This window comes from Pristiophorus japonicus, chromosome 7, assembly GCF_044704955.1.
Source record: "Pristiophorus japonicus isolate sPriJap1 chromosome 7, sPriJap1.hap1, whole genome shotgun sequence".
NCBI lineage: Eukaryota > Metazoa > Chordata > Chondrichthyes > Pristiophoridae > Pristiophorus > Pristiophorus japonicus.
Genome location: NC_091983.1, coordinates 242,159,748 through 242,182,773, shown reverse-complemented (window position 1 = coordinate 242,182,773; position 23,026 = coordinate 242,159,748). Strand labels below are relative to the sequence as shown.

The 23,026-nt window shown below is 64.2% G+C and overlaps 1 protein-coding gene across 1 annotated transcript in view; it reads left to right on the top strand.

The window, feature by feature from the left end:
• The window catches only part of LOC139266712 (dynein axonemal heavy chain 8-like), a 2,132,242-nt gene that overhangs the window by 1,675,243 nt on the left and 433,973 nt on the right, over positions 1 to 23,026 (top strand). The window contains exon 62 of the mRNA XM_070884298.1: positions 4,092 to 4,214. Coding sequence (XP_070740399.1) covers positions 4,092 to 4,214 — 123 coding nt within the window. The remainder of the gene's footprint in view (positions 1 to 4,091; positions 4,215 to 23,026) is intronic.

Below are 23,026 nucleotides of genomic sequence, written 5' to 3'. Positions count from 1 at the left end.
CGTCAGCGAATATCCCCACTTCTGACCTTATGATTGAGGAATGGCGATTGATGAAGCAGCTGAAGATGGTTGGACCTAGTGTAGGGGGTGGTCTGTGGGGTCAGGTTCACCTCTGACCTTCTGAGCAGTTCGAATCGCTCCCACTACCTGGGTTCTAGACTTTGGATTTATTTGGGGATGTGACAAAGTGCAAGAGGCAACTGGTTTTGGTGCAAAGAACTTCGATTTTATTGCAGACAAGAAAAGTACAATGTCAAGCTTGAAATGACTAGAATAAAGAACACTTCATCACACATTCAAAAGGGGTTACAGAAAATAATACACCTCCCACCTCCCAATGCCTAACTCTGACTAGGTTAAACTCCAGGGCAAACAGGGATCATGCTCATCAATCCTTTATTATCCGTTGGCGGTGGTTCGCAATTTTGGGGTTCGCTGGACTCTGTAGGTTCTGCTTACCGTACCCCGAACGTCGTAGAGGACTTCTGACTGCGTAGTCTTTAGTTGGGTGGTGTCCGCTGATGCAGTAGGGAAAGTATTGGACTTATGGGGTGAGTACCCACTTTCTTCCGTCAGCAATAGGTTTTAAAGTCTCTTTAGGTAATGTTTCACCTGTTGGTAGCTAGGACTAGATCGTAGAGTGGAAACTTTCAAATCTTTGGTTTCTTCTTGAGGAGACTTGGTTTTGGAATTGGTCGATTGTGGTGCTTTTGATGTTACCACATTGTCTGTGGTCAGTTGTTGCCACGCTGGCGATGTCCGAAGTTACTGGGAGCTGCTTTCTGCCGTGATGATCTTCTTCCTTCTTTCGGTAGCAGGACAGTGTGGCCCAGGAGTGTCGCCGAGGTTGGAGATGTTGGTGCTCAGAAGAGCTGCATAAACTGTTGCGGTGGTCTTTCTCCGTCCTTCCTCTTTTCGAATAGATGAATGCCTTCTCGCTCCCTTTCGTTTAAAACCAGGCCCCAGTTATACTTTTGGAGCTGTTCTGACCTAGGCGCCAAATGAGCTCCGATTCTTTGTTTTAATTTTGGCAGGCTCGATATCTCTGGCATATTTTGGCGGGCCTATTAATGGTAACCATGTGTTGATCTTTTGAATTTGTTTCTCGATCGGAAAAAATTAGCTTTGGTATTTGCAATGTCTGCCCAGGCCTAGCTTTCCATGCGGGCTGGATGGGCCATTAACATTATACATGTGCTGGATGGGTTTCCTGCTGAGATTAATGGCTGGCTATTTCTGGGTTGATTGTTGCTATGCTACTGTCTCCCAGGGAGAAGTGTTTTCGAGGTTACACAATTCCCCAGACAATTTGTTTAGCTTCAATACCCAGACAACTTCAATACCCAAACTGGTTTCTTTTGAAGGATAGTTATCCTTTAGTTTTTAGCCCTTCCCACACGGACCCAATCTGCCTTGTAAAAATCCCAAATTTGATAGAAGCTCGTAGTTTCTTCCATGAGCACTTTAGGATCCCAAACTTTCTGGTTGACAGTTCCAAATTAAATTCCCTTTCCAATGAGTCCAAACACTGGGGGTGGGGTTTCCCACAAATTTTACAATCCTACACTCGGACACTGCCCTGAGGAACTCCTGCAGCAACGTCCTGGGGCTAGGTATGATTCCACAGTAGGTAGTTTTCCCCCTGATTCCCATTCAAATGCTATCTTGATGTCAAGGGCAGTCACTCTCACCTCAACTCTGGAGTTCAGTTCTTTTTTCCATGTTTGTGCCAAGGATGGAATGAGGTCTAGAGCCAAATAGTCCAGGGTGGAACCCACATTGGGCATTGGTGAGTAAGTGCAGTTTGATAACACTGTTTACGACACCTTCCATCACTATACATGAAGAGGCAAGGCCAAGTAGGTATTTAAACATGAGGATGATCATTTTAAATTTGGGGCATTGGAGGACCAGGAGGTTATGTATGTCAACAAGGACAGGAATGATGGGTGAGTGGGACTTGGTACTAAATTGGTTTAACTGTAGTTTACAAAGGGTAAAGGATGGGGGACAAGCTATGAAAGCATTGGAACAGTAAAGTCTTGAGGTGACAATGACATGGATAAGGGTTTCAGCAGCAGATGGGCTGAAGCAGGGTGGAGGTGGGGATATTATGGAAGTGGACATATGCGGGTTTTGTAATGGAGAGAATATGGGGTCGATAGCTCAGCTTAGGGCCAATAAGGCACCAAGGTTGTGAACAGTTTGGTTCAACCTGAGACAGTGGTCAGGCAGTGGAGGTGATGTTTTCAGTCTTCCCAGTGTTTAACTGGAGTAAATTATAGCTCCTCCAAGACTTGATGTTGGACAAGCAATCTGAGAGCCAGTGGAGGGGTCGAGACAGGTGGTGGAGAGGTAGAGCTGGATGTGTAGTGTATGATTGGAAGCTAAGGCCAAAAAAATCCTCAGAACTGCTCCCTCTCCACCATTGTAACTGTGCTGGAAGTGCAGTGGAAACTCTGTTTATACTCATTAACGGAGTTTCCACCACACAACCAGGGAAGTTATGGTGGCAGAGCAGAAGCATCTCAGGAATTTCTCAGTCAATTTCTTTGAATGATGTTATCGAGGAGCAGTACGTAGTTCAGGAAGAGAAGGGGGCCGTGGATAGATCCTTGGGTGACTTGAGCGGTTAAGGTGTGGGGGCGGGAAGAAAAGCTATTGCCTTAGATACATTGCCTATGATTGGATAGATAAGAGTAGATGCAAAGAAGGGCAATCCCACTGAGCAGAACATCAGAGAAGAGGTGTTGAAGGAGGATGTTATGGGCAATTGAATTAAAGGCTGCAAAAGGTCGGTCAAGGAGATTTGGATTGTTGTGAAAAGAGAAGGGGGAAGAGCAGAGGCAGCTGAATTGATGGTCTCAGGGATAAAGAAGTCCACAGGTTTCTCACATTTGTTGATGGAGGTATGGGTGGAGGGTTTAAGGAGATGCGTGGTGGTGGAAAAAAGAAGCTATCCAGAATGATCCTGGAGTAGTGGGCAGTTTTGACAGAGGAGAGTGAGGCCAACTAGCACTTTATGTGCTCCAGGCAGATCTGGTGATGGGTGGCTAAATCAGTTGTGTTCCAGATATTCTTAATTCTCCCCTTGGACTTGAGGGAGCAAAGATATACCCCGAAGAACAACCAGAATGGGAGCAAGTAAGAGTTTTACTGGGAACAAGAGTATCAAAGATGGAAATACGGGAGTAATTGAGCAGATTGACAGATGCAGAAGTATCATAACAACTGGAGAGCCAAAGGTTAGGCAGTTGTGAGTTTGAGTCAGTTGTAAATGATTTGGAGATGATATTTTTCCAGGGGCAGACACAAAAGGAATTGCAGTAGGAACATGGGTGAATTCATGCAAATATGGGGCCCCCAGTAAAGCATAAGATTATCAACTGCTGGATCAAAATATTCTACCGTTTAAAAATACTGTCAGAAGGAGACGAGATAGAGGCAGTAAATTTGTAAAAAGCTAAATACAAAATTGAGCAGTTTCATTTAAACACAGAATATTGTGATATGATATGCTTGATTATTAATACAGTGTGGAACCATTCTATGGGTCTAGTTCTTCATGCATTTTGCTAAACATTTGTATTTTAATATATGGTGGGGTGAGGAGAGGCCCATATTCTTCCTGGTGCTTAGGGCTTCAAGAGTTCTTATTCCGGCTCTGGAAAGGATGGGGGTAAGGGATGTGATTATTGATGGGTAACAAGGAAGTGGTCTGCGATCGGGCAAAATACTTAAGAGGGGAGAAATTAAAGGTGCCATGACTGGTTTAACAGTAAGGGGAAGAAACAGGAGAGAATGGTCCAATTGAGGACAAAAGAGAAGAAAAGGGAGAGGTAATGGGCTCGGTTCCAAAGTGACAGCAATTTTGCATGCAAATGGACACAGGATTCTATGGATCTTCTGCTGAAGTTACAGCGGATGATCAGGAGAACCTCAACGTTATTCAACCCCTACATTTCATGTGAAGTTATGCAGATATGTCTTTTTTTAACATTGAAACTACTATTGCGTAATTATGTGCGGATGTTTAAAAGTACTCTATGCATAGGTGCTACAAGTATAACAGTAAGTACATATCTTTGCAGAGAACTGTTGAAAGTTACGTGGAAAAGCGTGTAGGAAGTACATATGGACCACCAAGTGGACGGAAAATGACGATATTCGTTGATGATATCAACATGCCAGTTATCAATGAGTGGGGAGATCAGGTAAAATACTTTAACTTTTAATACCTAAGCCTAGATTTACCCACTGATGGTATCTCAGTCGGGTCAGGACTTCCACCTGTCACAGAAATGCTCTACTGCCCCCAACTGAACTTCCAACCTTGGTGTAATTTGTATATATTCGGCTTTCTCTGTCTATGTCGCATCTGCTCTGATGATGCCATCTTCCACACCAGAGCTTCTGAAATGTCCTCTTTTTTTCCTCAGTGGGGATTTCCCTCCACCATGGTTCATAGGACCCTTGACTGAGTCTAATCCATGCTTTTGCCCTCACCCCTTCTCCCCTTCCTTCAACAAGACTTTTGATCCAGGGTGTCATGCTTTGCCAATGGCTGTGAGCCCTTAACTTATTGCCACTGTCTCCTATAAGTCTGCTACAAAGGATGTTGGTCTCATCTCCCAGTCTGCAGTCTACAGCTCTGTTAAGCTGGTCAACCGCGTTCTGTTTGTCAGGGCTGAGCAGTACATCACCTTCTCCATTGACGTCACAATCAACATGAAAGAGCTCTGGATATGCAGCATTGTTGGCTTTCCTCGTGTCTAGGACGTCATTGCCTGCACACGTGTTACCATGAGAGCACCAGAACATCACCTTCCAGAGACCATCAGCAGCAGGTCGGGGCCTTAAAAGGAGGAAGAGCGTGAGCTGGTCCGGGAGGTCGACGGCTATGAAGAAGATGACTGGATTGGACGTCACCATAATCCAAGTCGCTGATTGGAGCGTGTGCAGGTACAGCAGGAGCAGTGAGGTCAGGGCGAAGGAGCAGCGAGAGATTGCAGAGCGATGTGATTGTGGCCCAGGAGATGGAAGGAATTAAATTATTGAGAGGCATTGACAGGATTGTTATCGGGTGCTAGTGAGAGAGGTGGAGAGATTAGGATTTTTACTCACCCTTGCTGCTCTTGAACCTCCTTTCTACATTGAACCCAGATTCTGCGGATGATACCGGTGGTACTGATCTCATCAGCCACCTCTGTCCAAGCCTGCTTCATAGTGGCCTTTGGAGATGTTCCTTTGACTGCTTGGCAACATTCATCATCATTATAGGCAGTCCCTCAAAATAGAGGAAGACTTGCTTCCACTCTAAAAGTGAGTTCTCAGCTAACTGAATAGTCCAATAAGGGAATTATAGTCTCTGTCGCAGGTGGGACAGACAGTCGTTGTAGGAAAGGGTGGGTGGGGAGCCTGATTTTCCGCACGCTCCTTCTGCTGTCTACGTTTGGTTTCTGCATGCTCTCGGCGACTAGACTCGAGGTGCTCAGCATGCTCCCGGATGCTCTTCCTCCACTTAGGGCAGTCCTGGGCCAGGGATTCCCAGGTGAAGGTGGGGATGTTGCACTTTATCAAGGAGGCTTTGAGGGTGTCCTTGAAACATTTCCTCTGTCCACCTGGGGCTCATTTGCCATGTAGGAGTTCAGCTTTGGGAGTCTCATGTCGGGCATGTGGATGATGTGGCCCACCCAACGGAGCTGGTCGAGTGTGCTCAGTGCTTCGATGCTGGGGATGTTGGCCTGGTCGAGAACACTGACGTTGGTGCGTCTATCCTCCCAGTGGATTTGCAGGACCTTGCGGAGGCAAGATTACCTCCCTCTTGTTGGGAATGTTGGGAACATTACCTCCCTCTTTGCTCTAATCTCCCCCACAAGGACCTCTGGGCAGGCACCCGAAAACCAGGGATTATCCCTCTGACTCATCTGTCCTGCCACAATAGTTTCCAGCCCAAAATGAAAGCAGGGAAGGCAACTTTGCTTTGAGAAGCGCATACTTTAAATAAGGTTCAGGAGGCCTGGCGAAAATTGCACACATTATGTGGGTGGGCTGGCTAATTCCTAATGGAATTGGATGGCCAGCACGTCAATCACATTGAAATATTGAAATTAGGCCAAGAAGTTAAATCACCAGGCCTCATGCTTGCCACATCACAGGAGATTGCTGCCCACTCTGCCCCTTCCACCTAATTTGTGTGAGAGTTAAAATTGGTGTTAATTTCTTTCACCTTACAGCTGTTGCAACATATAGGGTTACACAACCTCATTTTTTGCCAAATCTGTTGTTTCTGAACGTCCGTTTTTTTAGTGACCGACTGCCAAAAAAAAGTTCCAAGTTTCGCCGCCATAACCTTTCATTTTGGAGTGATGCAAATTGTCCTTAAGCTTAAGGTCTGTGCCAAAAACAGATTGCCAGAGTAACGAGGGACACACTGAAGGGCTGAGGCTGCAACGTGAAACATAGATACAGCAAGAAAGATGCAGGTACATATTACCATTGTCAAGCTCTCTTCACTTCTGTTTATTGGAAGATTGTAGTGACAAACTTTCATATTCTGCAATATTTATTTCTTTAATTTAAGATGAAAAAATCTTAAATTGAAAACGTTCTAATAAAATGAACGTAATTACACACACAATCGTACATTACTGTTACTGCTTTTTTGTAGAGCCCGGTGCCGCTGCTATCCCAGATCGAATGGTCCCCTGCCCCCTGCTGCTGCTATCCCAGGCCGAGTGGCCCCCGCCCCCTGCCGCTGTTATCCCAGGTCGAATGTTCCCCGCCCCCTGCCGCTGTTATCGCAGGCCGAACGTCCCCCGCCCCCTGCCGCTGCTATCCCAGGCCGAATGTCCCCCGCCCCCTGATGCTGTTAACCCAGGCCGAGTGGCCCCCCGCCCCCTGCTGCTGCTATCCCAGGCCGAGTGGCCCCCGCCCCCTGCCGCTGTTATCCCAGGCCGAATGTCCTCCGTCCCCTGCTGCTGCTATCCCAGGCCGAGTGGCCCCCCGCCCCCTGCTGCTGTTATCCCAGGCCGAGTGGCCCCATCCCCCTGCTGCTGCTATCCCAGGCCAAGTGGCCCCCCGCCCCCTGCTGCTGCTATCCCAGGCCGAGTGGCCCCCGCCCCCTGCCGCTGTTATCCCAGGCCGAATGGCCCCCGCCCCCTGCCGCTGTTATCCCAGGCCGAATGTCCCCCGCCCCCTGCTGCTGCTATCCCAGGCCGAGTGGCCCCCGCCCCCTGCCGCTGCTATCCCAGGCCAAGTGGCCCCCGTCCCCTGCCGCTGTTATCCCAGGCCGAATGGCCCCCGCCCCCTGCCGCTGTTATCCCAGGCCGAATGTCCCCCGCCCCCTGCTGCTGCTATCCCAGGCCGAGTGGCCCCCGCCCCCTGCCGCTGTTATCCCAGGCCGAATGTCCTCCGTCCCCTGCTGCTGCTATCCCAGGCCGAGTGGCCCCCCCGCCCCCTGCTGCTGTTATCCCAGGCCGAGTGGCCCCATCCCCCTGCTGCTGCTATCCCAGGCCAAGTGGCCCCCCGCCCCCTGCTGCTGCTATCCCAGGCCGAGTGGCCCCCGCCCCCTGCCGCTGTTATCCCAGGCCGAATGGCCCCCGCCCCCTGCTGCTGCTATCCCAGGCCGAGTGACCCCCGCCCCCTGCTGCCGCTATCCCAGGCCGAGTGACCCCCGCCCCCTGCTGCTGCTATCCCAGGCCGAGTGTCCCCCGCCCCCTGCTGCTGCTGTGCCAGGCCGAATGTCCCCCGCCCCCTGCCGCTGCTATCCCAGACCGAGTGGCCCTGCCTTCTGCTGCTACTATCCCATGGCCGAGTGGCCCCAGCCCCCTGCTGCTGCTATCCCAGGCCGAGTGGCCCCCGCCCCCTGCTGCTGCTATCCCAGGCCGAGTGGCCCCCGCCCCCTGCTTCTGCTATCCCAGATCGAATGGTCCCCTGCCCCCTGCTGCTGCTATCCCAGGCCGAGTGGCCCCCGCCCCCTGCCGCTGTTATCCCAGGTCGAATGTTCCCCGCCCCCTGCCGCTGTTATCGCAGGCCGAACGTCCCCCGCCCCCTGCCGCTGCTATCCCAGGCCGAATGTCCCCCGCCCCCTGATGCTGTTAACCCAGGCCGAGTGGCCCCCCGCCCCCTGCTGCTGCTATCCCAGGCCGAGTGGCCCCCGCCCCCTGCCGCTGTTATCCCAGGCCGAATGTCCTCCGTCCCCTGCTGCTGCTATCCCAGGCCGAGTGGCCCCCCGCCCCCTGCTGCTGTTATCCCAGGCCGAGTGGCCCCATCCCCCTGCTGCTGCTATCCCAGGCCAAGTGGCCCCCCGCCCCCTGCTGCTGCTATCCCAGGCCGAGTGGCCCCCGCCCCCTGCCGCTGTTATCCCAGGCCGAATGGCCCCCGCCCCCTGCCGCTGTTATCCCAGGCCGAATGTCCCCCGCCCCCTGCTGCTGCTATCCCAGGCCGAGTGGCCCCCGCCCCCTGCCGCTGCTATCCCAGGCCAAGTGGCCCCCGTCCCCTGCTTCTGCTATCCCAGGCCGAATGTCCCCCGACCCTGCCGCTGTTATCCCAGGCCGAATGTCCCCCGCCCCCTGCCGCTGTTATCCCAGGCCGAATGTCCCCCGCCCCCTGCCGCTGTTATCCCAGGCCGAATGTCCCCCGCCCCCTGCTGCCGCTATCCCAGGCCGAGTGACCCCCGCCCCCTGCTGCTGCTATCCCAGGCCGAGTGACCCCCGCCCCCTGCTGCCGCTATCCAAGGCCGAGTGACCCCCGCCCCCTGCTGCTGCTATCCCAGGCCGAGTGTCCCCCGCCCCCTGCTGCTGCTGTGCCAGGCCGAATGTCCCCCGCCCCCTGCCGCTGCTATCCCAGACCGAGTGGCCCTGCCTTCTGCTGCTGCTATCCCAGGCCGAGTGGCCCCAGCCCCCTGCTGCTGCTATCCCAGGCCGAGTGGCCCCCGCCCCCTGCTGCTGCTATCCCAGGCCGAGTGGCCCCCGCCCCCTGCTTCTGCTATCCCAGATCGAATGGTCCCCTGCCCCCTGCTGCTGCTATCCCAGGCCGAGTGGCCCCCGCCCCCTGCCGCTGTTATCCCAGGTCGAATGTTCCCCGCCCCCTGCCGCTGTTATCGCAGGCCGAACGTCCCCCGCCCCCTGCCGCTGCTATCCCAGGCCGAATGTCCCCCGCCCCCTGATGCTGTTAACCCAGGCCGAGTGGCCCCCCGCCCCCTGCTGCTGCTATCCCAGGCCGAGTGGCCCCCGCCCCCTGCCGCTGTTATCCCAGGCCGAATGTCCTCCGTCCCCTGCTGCTGCTATCCCAGGCCGAGTGGCCCCCCGCCCCCTGCTGCTGTTATCCCAGGCCGAGTGGCCCCATCCCCCTGCTGCTGCTATCCCAGGCCAAGTGGCCCCCCGCCCCCTGCTGCTGCTATCCCAGGCCGAGTGGCCCCCGCCCCCTGCCGCTGTTATCCCAGGCCGAATGGCCCCCGCCCCCTGCCGCTGTTATCCCAGGCCGAATGTCCCCCGCCCCCTGCTGCTGCTATCCCAGGCCGAGTGGCCCCCGCCCCCTGCCGCTGCTATCCCAGGCCAAGTGGCCCCCGTCCCCTGCTTCTGCTATCCCAGGCCGAATGTCCCCCGACCCTGCCGCTGTTATCCCAGGCCGAATGTCCCCCGCCCCCTGCCGCTGTTATCCCAGGCCGAATGTCCCCCGCCCCCTGCCGCTGTTATCCCAGGCCGAGTGGCCCCAGCCCCCTGCTGCCGCTATCCCAGGCCGAGTGACCCCCGCCCCCTGCTGCTGCTATCCCAGGCCGAGTGACCCCCGCCCCCTGCTGCCGCTATCCCAGGCCGAGTGACCCCCGCCCCCTGCTGCTGCTATCCCAGGCCGAGTGTCCCCCGCCCCCTGCTGCTGCTGTGCCAGGCCGAATGTCCCCCGCCCCCTGCCGCTGCTATCCCAGACCGAGTGGCCCTGCCTTCTGCTGCTGCTATCCCAGGCCGAGTGGCCCCAGCCCCCTGCTGCTGCTATCCCAGGCCGAGTGGCCCCCGCCCCCTGCTGCTGCTATCCCAGGCCGAGTGGCCCCCGCCCCCTGCTTCTGCTATCCCAGATCGAATGGTCCCCTGCCCCCTGCTGCTGCTATCCCAGGCCGAGTGGCCCCCGCCCCCTGCCGCTGTTATCCCAGGTCGAATGTTCCCCGCCCCCTGCCGCTGTTATCGCAGGCCGAACGTCCCCCGCCCCCTGCCGCTGCTATCCCAGGCCGAATGTCCCCCGCCCCCTGATGCTGTTAACCCAGGCCGAGTGGCCCCCCGCCCCCTGCTGCTGCTATCCCAGGCCGAGTGGCCCCCGCCCCCTGCCGCTGTTATCCCAGGCCGAATGTCCTCCGTCCCCTGCTGCTGCTATCCCAGGCCGAGTGGCCCCCCGCCCCCTGCTGCTGTTATCCCAGGCCGAGTGGCCCCATCCCCCTGCTGCTGCTATCCCAGGCCAAGTGGCCCCCCGCCCCCTGCTGCTGCTATCCCAGGCCGAGTGGCCCCCGCCCCCTGCCGCTGTTATCCCAGGCCGAATGGCCCCCGCCCCCTGCCGCTGTTATCCCAGGCCGAATGTCCCCCGCCCCCTGCTGCTGCTATCCCAGGCCGAGTGGCCCCCGCCCCCTGCCGCTGCTATCCCAGGCCAAGTGGCCCCCGTCCCCTGCTTCTGCTATCCCAGGCCGAATGTCCCCCGACCCTGCCGCTGTTATCCCAGGCCGAATGTCCCCCGCCCCCTGCCGCTGTTATCCCAGGCCGAATGTCCCCCGCCCCCTGCTGCTGCTATCCCAGGCCGAATGCCCCCCCCCCCGCCCCCTGCTGCCGCTATCCCAGGCCGAGTGACCCCCGCCCCCTGCTGCTGCTATCCCAGGCCGAGTGACCCCCGCCCCCTGCTGCCGCTATCCCAGGCCGAGTGACCCCCGCCCCCTGCTGCTGCTATCCCAGGCCGAGTGTCCCCCGCCCCCTGCTGCTGCTGTGCCAGGCCGAATGTCCCCCGCCCCCTGCCGCTGCTATCCCAGACCGAGTGGCTCTGCCTTCTGCTGCTGCTATCCCAGGCCGAGTGGCCCCAGCCCCCTGCTGCTGCTATCCCAGGCCGAGTGGCCCCCGCCCCCTGCTGCTGCTATCCCAGGCCGAGTGGCCCCCGCCCCCTGCTTCTGCTATCCCAGATCGAATGGTCCCCTGCCCCCTGCTGCTGCTATCCCAGGCCGAGTGGCCCCCGCCCCCTGCCGCTGTTATCCCAGGTCGAATGTTCCCCGCCCCCTGCCGCTGTTATCGCAGGCCGAACGTCCCCCGCCCCCTGATGCTGTTAACCCAGGCCGAGTGGCCCCCCGCCCCCTGATGCTGTTAACCCAGGCCGAGTGGCCCCCCGCCCCCTGCTGCTGCTATCCCAGGCCGAGTGGCCCCCGCCCCCTGCCGCTGTTATCCCAGGCCGAATGTCCTCCGTCCCCTGCTGCTGCTATCCCAGGCCGAGTGGCCCCCCGCCCCCTGCTGCTGTTATCCCAGGCCGAGTGGCCCCATCCCCCTGCTGCTGCTATCCCAGGCCAAGTGGCCCCCCGCCCCCTGCTGCTGCTATCCCAGTCCGAGTGGCCCCCGCCCCCTGCCGCTGTTATCCCAGGCCGAATGGCCCCCGCCCCCTGCCGCTGTTATCCCAGGCCGAATGTCCCCCGCCCCCTGCTGCTGCTATCCCAGGCCGAGTGGCCCCCGCCCCCTGCCGCTGTTATCCCAGGCCGAATGTCCTCCGTCCCCTGCTGCTGCTATCCCAGGCCGAGTGGCCCCCCCGCCCCCTGCTGCTGTTATCCCAGGCCGAGTGGCCCCATCCCCCTGCTGCTGCTATCCCAGGCCAAGTGGCCCCCCGCCCCCTGCTGCTGCTATCCCAGGCCGAGTGGCCCCCGCCCCCTGCCGCTGTTATCCCAGGCCGAATGGCCCCCGCCCCCTGCTGCTGCTATCCCAGGCCGAGTGACCCCCGCCCCCTGCTGCCGCTATCCCAGGCCGAGTGACCCCCGCCCCCTGCTGCTGCTATCCCAGGCCGAGTGTCCCCCGCCCCCTGCTGCTGCTGTGCCAGGCCGAATGTCCCCCGCCCCCTGCCGCTGCTATCCCAGACCGAGTGGCCCTGCCTTCTGCTGCTGCTATCCCAGGCCGAGTGGCCCCAGCCCCCTGCTGCTGCTATCCCAGGCCGAGTGGCCCCCGCCCCCTGCCGCTGTTATCGCAGGCCGAACGTCCCCCGCCCCCTGATGCTGTTAACCCAGGCCGAGTGGCCCCCCGCCCCCTGATGCTGTTAACCCAGGCCGAGTGGCCCCCCGCCCCCTGCTGCTGCTATCCCAGGCCGAGTGGCCCCCGCCCCCTGCCGCTGTTATCCCAGGCCGAATGTCCTCCGTCCCCTGCTGCTGCTATCCCAGGCCGAGTGGCCCCCCGCCCCCTGCTGCTGTTATCCCAGGCCGAGTGGCCCCATCCCCCTGCTGCTGCTATCCCAGGCCAACTGGCCCCCCGCCCCCTGCTGCTGCTATCCCAGGCCGAGTGGCCCCCGCCCCCTGCCGCTGTTATCCCAGGCCGAATGGCCCCCGCCCCCTGCCGCTGTTATCCCAGGCCGAATGTCCCCCGCCCCCTGCTGCTGCTATCCCAGGCCGAGTGGCCCCCGCCCCCTGCCGCTGTTATCCCAGGCCGAATGTCCTCCGTCCCCTGCTGCTGCTATCCCAGGCCGAGTGGCCCCCCCGCCCCCTGCTGCTGTTATCCCAGGCCGAGTGGCCCCATCCCCCTGCTGCTGCTATCCCAGGCCAAGTGGCCCCCCGCCCCCTGCTGCTGCTATCCCAGGCCGAGTGGCCCCCGCCCCCTGCCGCTGTTATCCCAGGCCGAATGGCCCCCGCCCCCTGCTGCTGCTATCCCAGGCCGAGTGACCCCCGCCCCCTGCTGCCGCTATCCCAGGCCGAGTGACCCCCGCCCCCTGCTGCTGCTATCCCAGGCCGAGTGTCCCCCGCCCCCTGCTGCTGCTGTGCCAGGCCGAATGTCCCCCGCCCCCTGCCGCTGCTATCCCAGACCGAGTGGCCCTGCCTTCTGCTGCTACTATCCCAGGCCGAGTGGCCCCAGCCCCCTGCTGCTGCTATCCCAGGCCGAGTGGCCCCCGCCCCCTGCTGCTGCTATCCCAGGCCGAGTGGCCCCCCGCCCCCTGCTGCTGTTATCCCAGGCCGAGTGGCCCCATCCCCCTGCTGCTGCTATCCCAGGCCAAGTGGCCCCCCGCCCCCTGCTGCTGCTATCCCAGTCCGAGTGGCCCCCGCCCCCTGCTGCTGCTATCCCAGGCCAAGTGGCCCCCCGCCCCCTGCTGCTGCTATCCCAGGCCGAGTGGCCCCCGCCCCCTGCCGCTGTTATCCCAGGCCGAATGGCCCCCGCCCCCTGCCGCTGTTATCCCAGGCCGAATGTCCCCCGCCCCCTGCTGCTGCTATCCCAGGCCGAGTGGCCCCCGCCCCCTGCCGCTGCTATCCCAGGCCAAGTGGCCCCCGTCCCCTGCTTCTGCTATCCCAGGCCGAATGTCCCCCGACCCTGCCGCTGTTATCCCAGGCCGAATGTCCCCCGCCCCCTGCCGCTGTTATCCCAGGCCGAATGTCCCCCGCCCCCTGCTGCTGCTATCCCAGGCCGAATGCCCCCCCCCCCCGCCCCCTGCTGCCGCTATCCCAGGCCGAGTGACCCCCGCCCCCTGCTGCTGCTATCCCAGGCCGAGTGACCCCCGCCCCCTGCTGCCGCTATCCCAGGCCGAGTGACCCCCGCCCCCTGCTGCTGCTATCCCAGGCCGAGTGTCCCCCGCCCCCTGCTGCTGCTGTGCCAGGCCGAATGTCCCCCGCCCCCTGCCGCTGCTATCCCAGACCGAGTGGCTCTGCCTTCTGCTGCTGCTATCCCAGGCCGAGTGGCCCCAGCCCCCTGCTGCTGCTATCCCAGGCCGAGTGGCCCCCGCCCCCTGCTGCTGCTATCCCAGGCCGAGTGGCCCCCGCCCCCTGCTTCTGCTATCCCAGATCGAATGGTCCCCTGCCCCCTGCTGCTGCTATCCCAGGCCGAGTGGCCCCCGCCCCCTGCCGCTGTTATCCCAGGTCGAATGTTCCCCGCCCCCTGCCGCTGTTATCGCAGGCCGAACGTCCCCCGCCCCCTGATGCTGTTAACCCAGGCCGAGTGGCCCCCCGCCCCCTGATGCTGTTAACCCAGGCCGAGTGGCCCCCCGCCCCCTGCTGCTGCTATCCCAGGCCGAGTGGCCCCCGCCCCCTGCCGCTGTTATCCCAGGCCGAATGTCCTCCGTCCCCTGCTGCTGCTATCCCAGGCCGAGTGGCCCCCCGCCCCCTGCTGCTGTTATCCCAGGCCGAGTGGCCCCATCCCCCTGCTGCTGCTATCCCAGGCCAAGTGGCCCCCCGCCCCCTGCTGCTGCTATCCCAGTCCGAGTGGCCCCCGCCCCCTGCCGCTGTTATCCCAGGCCGAATGGCCCCCGCCCCCTGCCGCTGTTATCCCAGGCCGAATGTCCCCCGCCCCCTGCTGCTGCTATCCCAGGCCGAGTGGCCCCCGCCCCCTGCCGCTGTTATCCCAGGCCGAATGTCCTCCGTCCCCTGCTGCTGCTATCCCAGGCCGAGTGGCCCCCCCGCCCCCTGCTGCTGTTATCCCAGGCCGAGTGGCCCCATCCCCCTGCTGCTGCTATCCCAGGCCAAGTGGCCCCCCGCCCCCTGCTGCTGCTATCCCAGGCCGAGTGGCCCCCGCCCCCTGCCGCTGTTATCCCAGGCCGAATGGCCCCCGCCCCCTGCTGCTGCTATCCCAGGCCGAGTGACCCCCGCCCCCTGCTGCCGCTATCCCAGGCCGAGTGACCCCCGCCCCCTGCTGCTGCTATCCCAGGCCGAGTGTCCCCCGCCCCCTGCTGCTGCTGTGCCAGGCCGAATGTCCCCCGCCCCCTGCCGCTGCTATCCCAGACCGAGTGGCCCTGCCTTCTGCTGCTGCTATCCCAGGCCGAGTGGCCCCAGCCCCCTGCTGCTGCTATCCCAGGCCGAGTGGCCCCCGCCCCCTGCCGCTGTTATCGCAGGCCGAACGTCCCCCGCCCCCTGATGCTGTTAACCCAGGCCGAGTGGCCCCCCGCCCCCTGATGCTGTTAACCCAGGCCGAGTGGCCCCCCGCCCCCTGCTGCTGCTATCCCAGGCCGAGTGGCCCCCGCCCCCTGCCGCTGTTATCCCAGGCCGAATGTCCTCCGTCCCCTGCTGCTGCTATCCCAGGCCGAGTGGCCCCCCGCCCCCTGCTGCTGTTATCCCAGGCCGAGTGGCCCCATCCCCCTGCTGCTGCTATCCCAGGCCAACTGGCCCCCCGCCCCCTGCTGCTGCTATCCCAGGCCGAGTGGCCCCCGCCCCCTGCCGCTGTTATCCCAGGCCGAATGGCCCCCGCCCCCTGCCGCTGTTATCCCAGGCCGAATGTCCCCCGCCCCCTGCTGCTGCTATCCCAGGCCGAGTGGCCCCCGCCCCCTGCCGCTGTTATCCCAGGCCGAATGTCCTCCGTCCCCTGCTGCTGCTATCCCAGGCCGAGTGGCCCCCCCGCCCCCTGCTGCTGTTATCCCAGGCCGAGTGGCCCCATCCCCCTGCTGCTGCTATCCCAGGCCAAGTGGCCCCCCGCCCCCTGCTGCTGCTATCCCAGGCCGAGTGGCCCCCGCCCCCTGCCGCTGTTATCCCAGGCCGAATGGCCCCCGCCCCCTGCTGCTGCTATCCCAGGCCGAGTGACCCCCGCCCCCTGCTGCCGCTATCCCAGGCCGAGTGACCCCCGCCCCCTGCTGCTGCTATCCCAGTCCGAGTGGCCCCCGCCCCCTGCCGCTGTTATCCCAGGCCGAATGGCCCCCGCCCCCTGCCGCTGTTATCCCAGGCCGAATGTCCCCCGCCCCCTGCTGCTGCTATCCCAGGCCGAGTGGCCCCCGCCCCCTGCCGCTGTTATCCCAGGCCGAATGTCCTCCGTCCCCTGCTGCTGCTATCCCAGGCCGAGTGGCCCCCCCGCCCCCTGCTGCTGTTATCCCAGGCCGAGTGGCCCCATCCCCCTGCTGCTGCTATCCCAGGCCAAGTGGCCCCCCGCCCCCTGCTGCTGCTATCCCAGGCCGAGTGGCCCCCGCCCCCTGCCGCTGTTATCCCAGGCCGAATGGCCCCCGCCCCCTGCTGCTGCTATCCCAGGCCGAGTGACCCCCGCCCCCTGCTGCCGCTATCCCAGGCCGAGTGACCCCCGCCCCCTGCTGCTGCTATCCCAGGCCGAGTGTCCCCCGCCCCCTGCTGCTGCTGTGCCAGGCCGAATGTCCCCCGCCCCCTGCCGCTGCTATCCCAGACCGAGTGGCCCTGCCTTCTGCTGCTGCTATCCCAGGCCGAGTGGCCCCAGCCCCCTGCTGCTGCTATCCCAGGCCGAGTGGCCCCCGCCCCCTGCCGCTGTTATCGCAGGCCGAACGTCCCCCGCCCCCTGATGCTGTTAACCCAGGCCGAGTGGCCCCCCGCCCCCTGATGCTGTTAACCCAGGCCGAGTGGCCCCCCGCCCCCTGCTGCTGCTATCCCAGGCCGAGTGGCCCCCGCCCCCTGCCGCTGTTATCCCAGGCCGAATGTCCTCCGTCCCCTGCTGCTGCTATCCCAGGCCGAGTGGCCCCCCGCCCCCTGCTGCTGTTATCCCAGGCCGAGTGGCCCCATCCCCCTGCTGCTGCTATCCCAGGCCAACTGGCCCCCCGCCCCCTGCTGCTGCTATCCCAGGCCGAGTGGCCCCCGCCCCCTGCCGCTGTTATCCCAGGCCGAATGGCCCCCGCCCCCTGCCGCTGTTATCCCAGGCCGAATGTCCCCCGCCCCCTGCTGCTGCTATCCCAGGCCGAGTGGCCCCCGCCCCCTGCCGCTGTTATCCCAGGCCGAATGTCCTCCGTCCCCTGCTGCTGCTATCCCAGGCCGAGTGGCCCCCCCGCCCCCTGCTGCTGTTATCCCAGGCCGAGTGGCCCCATCCCCCTGCTGCTGCTATCCCAGGCCAAGTGGCCCCCCGCCCCCTGCTGCTGCTATCCCAGGCCGAGTGGCCCCCGCCCCCTGCCGCTGTTATCCCAGGCCGAATGGCCCCCGCCCCCTGCTGCTGCTATCCCAGGCCGAGTGACCCCCGCCCCCTGCTGCCGCTATCCCAGGCCGAGTGACCCCCGCCCCCTGCTGCTGCTATCCCAGGCCGAGTGTCCCCCGCCCCCTGCTGCTGCTGTGCCAGGCCGAATGTCCCCCGCCCCCTGCCGCTGCTATCCCAGACCGAGTGGCCCTGCCTTCTGCTGCTACTATCCCAGGCCGAGTGGCGCCAGCCCCCTGCTGCTGCTATCCCAGGCCGAGTGGCCCCCGCCCCCTGCTGCTGCTATCCCAGGCCGAGTGGCCCCCGCCCCCTGCTTCTGCTATCCCAGATCGAATGGTCCCCTGCCCCCTGCTGCTGCTATCCCAGGCCGAGTGGCCCCCGCCCCCTGCCGCTGTTATCCCAGGTCGAATGTTCCCCGCCCCCTGCCGCTGTTATCGCAGGCCGAACGTCCCCCGCCCCCTGCCGCTGCTATCCCAGGCCGAATGTCCCCCGCCCCCTGATGCTGTTAACCCAGGCCGAGTGGCCCCCCGCCCCCTGCTGCTGCTATCCCAGGCCGAGTGGCCCCGCCCCCTGCCGCTGTTATCCCAGGCCGAATGTCCTCCGTCCCCTGCTGCTGCTATCCCAGGCCGAGTGGCCCCCCGCCCCCTGCTGCTGTTATCCCAGGCCGAGTGGCCCCATCCCCCTGCTGCTGCTATCCCAGGCCAAGTGGCCCCCCGCCCCCTGCTGCTGCTATCCCAGGCCGAGTGGCCCCCGCCCCCTGCCGCTGTTATCCCAGGCCGAATGGCCCCCGCCCCCTGCCGCTGTTATCCCAGGCCGAATGTCCCCCGCCCCCTGCTGCTGCTATCCCAGGCCGAGTGGCCCCCGCCCCCTGCCGCTGCTATCCCAGGCCAAGTGGCCCCCGTCCCCTGCTTCTGCTATCCCAGGCCGAATGTCCCCCGACCCTGCCGCTGTTATCCCAGGCCGAATGTCCCCCGCCCCCTGCTGCTGTTATCCCAGGCCGAATGTCCCCCGCCCCCTGATGCTGTTAACCCAGGCCGAGTGGCCCCCCGCCCCCTGCTGCTGCTATCCCAGGCCGAGTGGCCCCCGCCCCCTGCCGCTGTTATCCCAGGCCGAATGTCCTCCGTCCCCTGCTGCTGCTATCCCAGGCCGAGTGGCCCCCCGCCCCCTGCTGCTGTTATCCCAGGCCGAGTGGCCCCATCCCCCTGCTGCTGCTAGCCCAGGCCAAGTGGCCCCCCGCCCCCTGCTGCTGCTATCCCAGGCCGAGTGGCCCCCGCCCCCTGCCGCTGTTATCCCAGGCCGAATGGCCCCCGCCCCCTGCCGCTGTTATCCCAGGCCGAATGTCCCCCGCCCCCTGCTGCTGCTATCCCAGGCCGAGTGGCCCCCGCCCCCTGCCGCTGCTATCCCAGGCCAAGTGGCCCCCGTCCCCTGCTTCTGCTATCCCAGGCCGAATGTCCCCCTGCTGCCGCTATCCCAGGCCGAGTGACCCCCGCCCCCTGCTGCTGCTATCCCAGGCCGAGTGTCCCCCGCCCCCTGCTGCTGCTGTGCCAGGCCGAATGTCCCCCGCCCCCTGCCGCTGCTATCCCAGGCCGAGTGGCCCCAGCCCCCTGCTGCTGCTATCCCAGGCCGAGTGGCCCCCGCCCCCTGCTGCTGCTATCCCAGGCCGAGTGGCCCCCGCCCCCTGCTTCTGCTATCCCAGATCGAATGGTCCCCTGCCCCCTGCTGCTGCTATCCCAGGCCGAGTGGCCCCCGCCCCCTGCCGCTGTTATCCCAGGTCGAATGTTCCCCGCCCCCTGCCGCTGTTATCGCAGGCCGAACGTCCCCCGCCCCCTGATGCTGTTAACCCAGGCCGAGTGGCCCCCCGCCCCCTGATGCTGTTAACCCAGGCCGAGTGGCCCCCCGCCCCCTGCTGCTGCTATCCCAGGCCGAGTGGCCCCCGCCCCCTGCCGCTGTTATCCCAGGCCGAATGTCCTCCGTCCCCTGCTGCTGCTATCCCAGGCCGAGTGGCCCCCCGCCCCCTGCTGCTGTTATCCCAGGCCGAGTGGCCCCATCCCCCTGCTGCTGCTATCCCAGGCCAACTGGCCCCCCGCCCCCTGCTGCTGCTATCCCAGGCCGAGTGGCCCCCGCCCCCTGCCGCTGTTATCCCAGGCCGAATGGCCCCCGCCCCCTGCCGCTGTTATCCCAGGCCGAATGTCCCCCGCCCCCTGCTGCTGCTATCCCAGGCCGAGTGGCCCCCGCCCCCTGCTGCCGCTATCCCAGGCCGAGTGACCCCCGCCCCCTGCTGCTGTTATCCCAGGCCGAATGGCCCCCGCCCCCTGCCGCTGTTATCCCAGGCCGAATGTCCCCCGACCCCTGCTGCTGCTATCCCAGGCCGAGTGGCCCCCGCCCCCTGCCGCTGCTATCCCAGGCCAAGTGGCCCCCGTCCCCTGCTTCTGCTATCCCAGGCCGAATGTCCCCCGACCCTGCCGCTGTTATCCCAGGCCGAATGTCCCCCGCCCCCTGCCGCTGTTATCCCAGGCCGAGTGGCCCCATCCCCCTGCTGCTGCTATCCCAGGCCAAGTGGCCCCAGCCCCCTGCTGCCGCTATCCCAGGCCGAGTGACCCCCGCCCCCTGCTGCTGCTATCCCAGGCCGAGTGACCCCCGCCCCCTGCTGCCGCTATCCCAGGCCGAGTGACCCCCGCCCCCTGCTGCTGCTATCCCAGGCCGAGTGTCCCCCGCCCCCTGCTGCTGCTGTGCCAGGCCGAATGTCCCCCGCCCCCTGCCGCTGCTATCCCAGACCGAGTGGCCCTGCCTTCTGCTGCTGCTATCCCAGGCCGAGTGGCCCCGCCCCCTGCCGCTGTTATCCCAGGCCGAATGTCCTCCGTCCCCTGCTGCTGCTATCCCAGGCCGAGTGGCCCCCCGCCCCCTGCTGCTGTTATCCCAGGCCGAGTGGCCCCATCCCCCTGCTGCTGCTATCCCAGGCCAAGTGGCCCCCCGCCCCCTGCTGCTGCTATCCCAGGCCGAGTGGCCCCCGCCCCCTGCCGCTGTTATCCCAGGCCGAATGGCCCCCGCCCCCTGCCGCTGTTATCCCAGGCCGAATGTCCCCCGCCCCCTGCTGCTGCTATCCCAGGCCGAGTGGCCCCCGCCCCCTGCCGCTGCTATCCCAGGCCAAGTGGCCCCCGTCCCCTGCTTCTGCTATCCCAGGCCGAATGTCCCCCGACCCTGCCGCTGTTATCCCAGGCCGAATGTCCCCCGCCCCCTGCTGCTGTTATCCCAGGCCGAATGTCCCCCGCCCCCTGATGCTGTTAACCCAGGCCGAGTGGCCCCCCGCCCCCTGCTGCTGCTATCCCAGGCCGAGTGGCCCCCGCCCCCTGCCGCTGTTATCCCAGGCCGAATGTCCTCCGTCCCCTGCTGCTGCTATCCCAGGCCGAGTGGCCCCCCGCCCCCTGCTGCTGTTATCCCAGGCCGAGTGGCCCCATCCCCCTGCTGCTGCTAGCCCAGGCCAAGTGGCCCCCCGCCCCCTGCTGCTGCTATCCCAGGCCGAGTGGCCCCCGCCCCCTGCCGCTGTTATCCCAGGCCGAATGGCCCCCGCCCCCTGCCGCTGTTATCCCAGGCCGAATGTCCCCCGCCCCCTGCTGCTGCTATCCCAGGCCGAGTGGCCCCCGCCCCCTGCCGCTGCTATCCCAGGCCAAGTGGCCCCCGTCCCCTGCTTCTGCTATCCCAGGCCGAATGTCCCCCTGCTGCCGCTATCCCAGGCCGAGTGACCCCCGCCCCCTGCTGCTGCTATCCCAGGCCGAGTGTCCCCCGCCCCCTGCTGCTGCTGTGCCAGGCCGAATGTCCCCCGCCCCCTGCCGCTGCTATCCCAGGCCGAGTGGCCCCAGCCCCCTGCTGCTGCTATCCCAGGCCGAGTGGCCCCCGCCCCCTGCTGCTGCTATCCCAGGCCGAGTGGCCCCCGCCCCCTGCTTCTGCTATCCCAGATCGAATGGTCCCCTGCCCCCTGCTGCTGCTATCCCAGGCCGAGTGGCCCCCGCCCCCTGCCGCTGTTATCCCAGGTCGAATGTTCCCCGCCCCCTGCCGCTGTTATCGCAGGCCGAACGTCCCCCGCCCCCTGATGCTGTTAACCCAGGCCGAGTGGCCCCCCGCCCCCTGATGCTGTTAACCCAGGCCGAGTGGCCCCCCGCCCCCTGCTGCTGCTATCCCAGGCCGAGTGGCCCCCGCCCCCTGCCGCTGTTATCCCAGGCCGAATGTCCTCCGTCCCCTGCTGCTGCTATCCCAGGCCGAGTGGCCCCCCGCCCCCTGCTGCTGTTATCCCAGGCCGAGTGGCCCCATCCCCCTGCTGCTGCTATCCCAGGCCAACTGGCCCCCCGCCCCCTGCTGCTGCTATCCCAGGCCGAGTGGCCCCCGCCCCCTGCCGCTGTTATCCCAGGCCGAATGGCCCCCGCCCCCTGCCGCTGTTATCCCAGGCCGAATGTCCCCCGCCCCCTGCTGCTGCTATCCCAGGCCGAGTGGCCCCCGCCCCCTGCTGCCGCTATCCCAGGCCGAGTGACCCCCGCCCCCTGCTGCTGTTATCCCAGGCCGAATGGCCCCCGCCCCCTGCCGCTGTTATCCCAGGCCGAATGTCCCCCGACCCCTGCTGCTGCTATCCCAGGCCGAGTGGCCCCCGCCCCCTGCCGCTGCTATCCCAGGCCAAGTGGCCCCCGTCCCCTGCTTCTGCTATCCCAGGCCGAATGTCCCCCGACCCTGCCGCTGTTATCCCAGGCCGAATGTCCCCCGCCCCCTGCCGCTGTTATCCCAGGCCGAGTGGCCCCATCCCCCTGCTGCTGCTATCCCAGGCCAAGTGGCCCCAGCCCCCTGCTGCCGCTATCCCAGGCCGAGTGACCCCCGCCCCCTGCTGCTGCTATCCCAGGCCGAGTGACCCCCGCCCCCTGCTGCCGCTATCCCAGGCCGAGTGACCCCCGCCCCCTGCTGCTGCTATCCCAGGCCGAGTGTCCCCCGCCCCCTGCTGCTGCTGTGCCAGGCCGAATGTCCCCCGCCCCCTGCCGCTGCTATCCCAGACCGAGTGGCCCTGCCTTCTGCTGCTGCTATCCCAGGCCGAGTGGCCCCAGCCCCCTGCTGCTGCTATCCCAGGCCGAGTGGCCCCCGCCCCCTGCTGCTGCTATCCCAGGCCGAGTGGCCCCCGCCCCCTGCTTCTGCTATCCCAGATCGAATGGTCCCCTGCCCCCTGCTGCTGCTATCCCAGGCCGAGTGGCCCCCGCCCCCTGCCGCTGTTATCCCAGGTCGAATGTTCCCCGCCCCCTGCCGCTGTTATCGCAGGCCGAACGTCCCCCGCCCCCTGCCGCTGCTATCCCAGGCCGAATGTCCCCCGCCCCCTGATGCTGTTAACCCAGGCCGAGTGGCCCCCCGCCCCCTGCTGCTGCTATCCCAGGCCGAGTGGCCCCCGCCCCCTGCCGCTGTTATCCCAGGCCGAATGTCCTCCGTCCCCTGCTGCTGCTATCCCAGGCCGAGTGGCCCCCCGCCCCCTGCTGCTGTTATCCCAGGCCGAGTGGCCCCATCCCCCTGCTGCTGCTATCCCAGGCCAAGTGGCCCCCCGCCCCCTGCTGCTGCTATCCCAGGCCGAGTGGCCCCCGCCCCCTGCCGCTGTTATCCCAGGCCGAATGGCCCCCGCCCCCTGCCGCTGTTATCCCAGGCCGAATGTCCCCCGCCCCCTGCTGCTGCTATCCCAGGCCGAGTGGCCCCCGCCCCCTGCTGCTGCTATCCCAGGCCGAATGCCCCCCCCCGCCCCCTGCTGCCGCTATCCCAGGCCGAGTGACCCCCGCCCCCTGCTGCTGCTATCCCAGGCCGAGTGACCCCCGCCCCCTGCTGCCGCTATCCCAGGCCGAGTGACCCCCGCCCCCTGCTGCTGCTATCCCAGGCCGAGTGTCCCCCGCCCCCTGCTGCTGCTGTGCCAGGCCGAATGTCCCCCGCCCCCTGCCGCTGCTATCCCAGACCGAGTGGCTCTGCCTTCT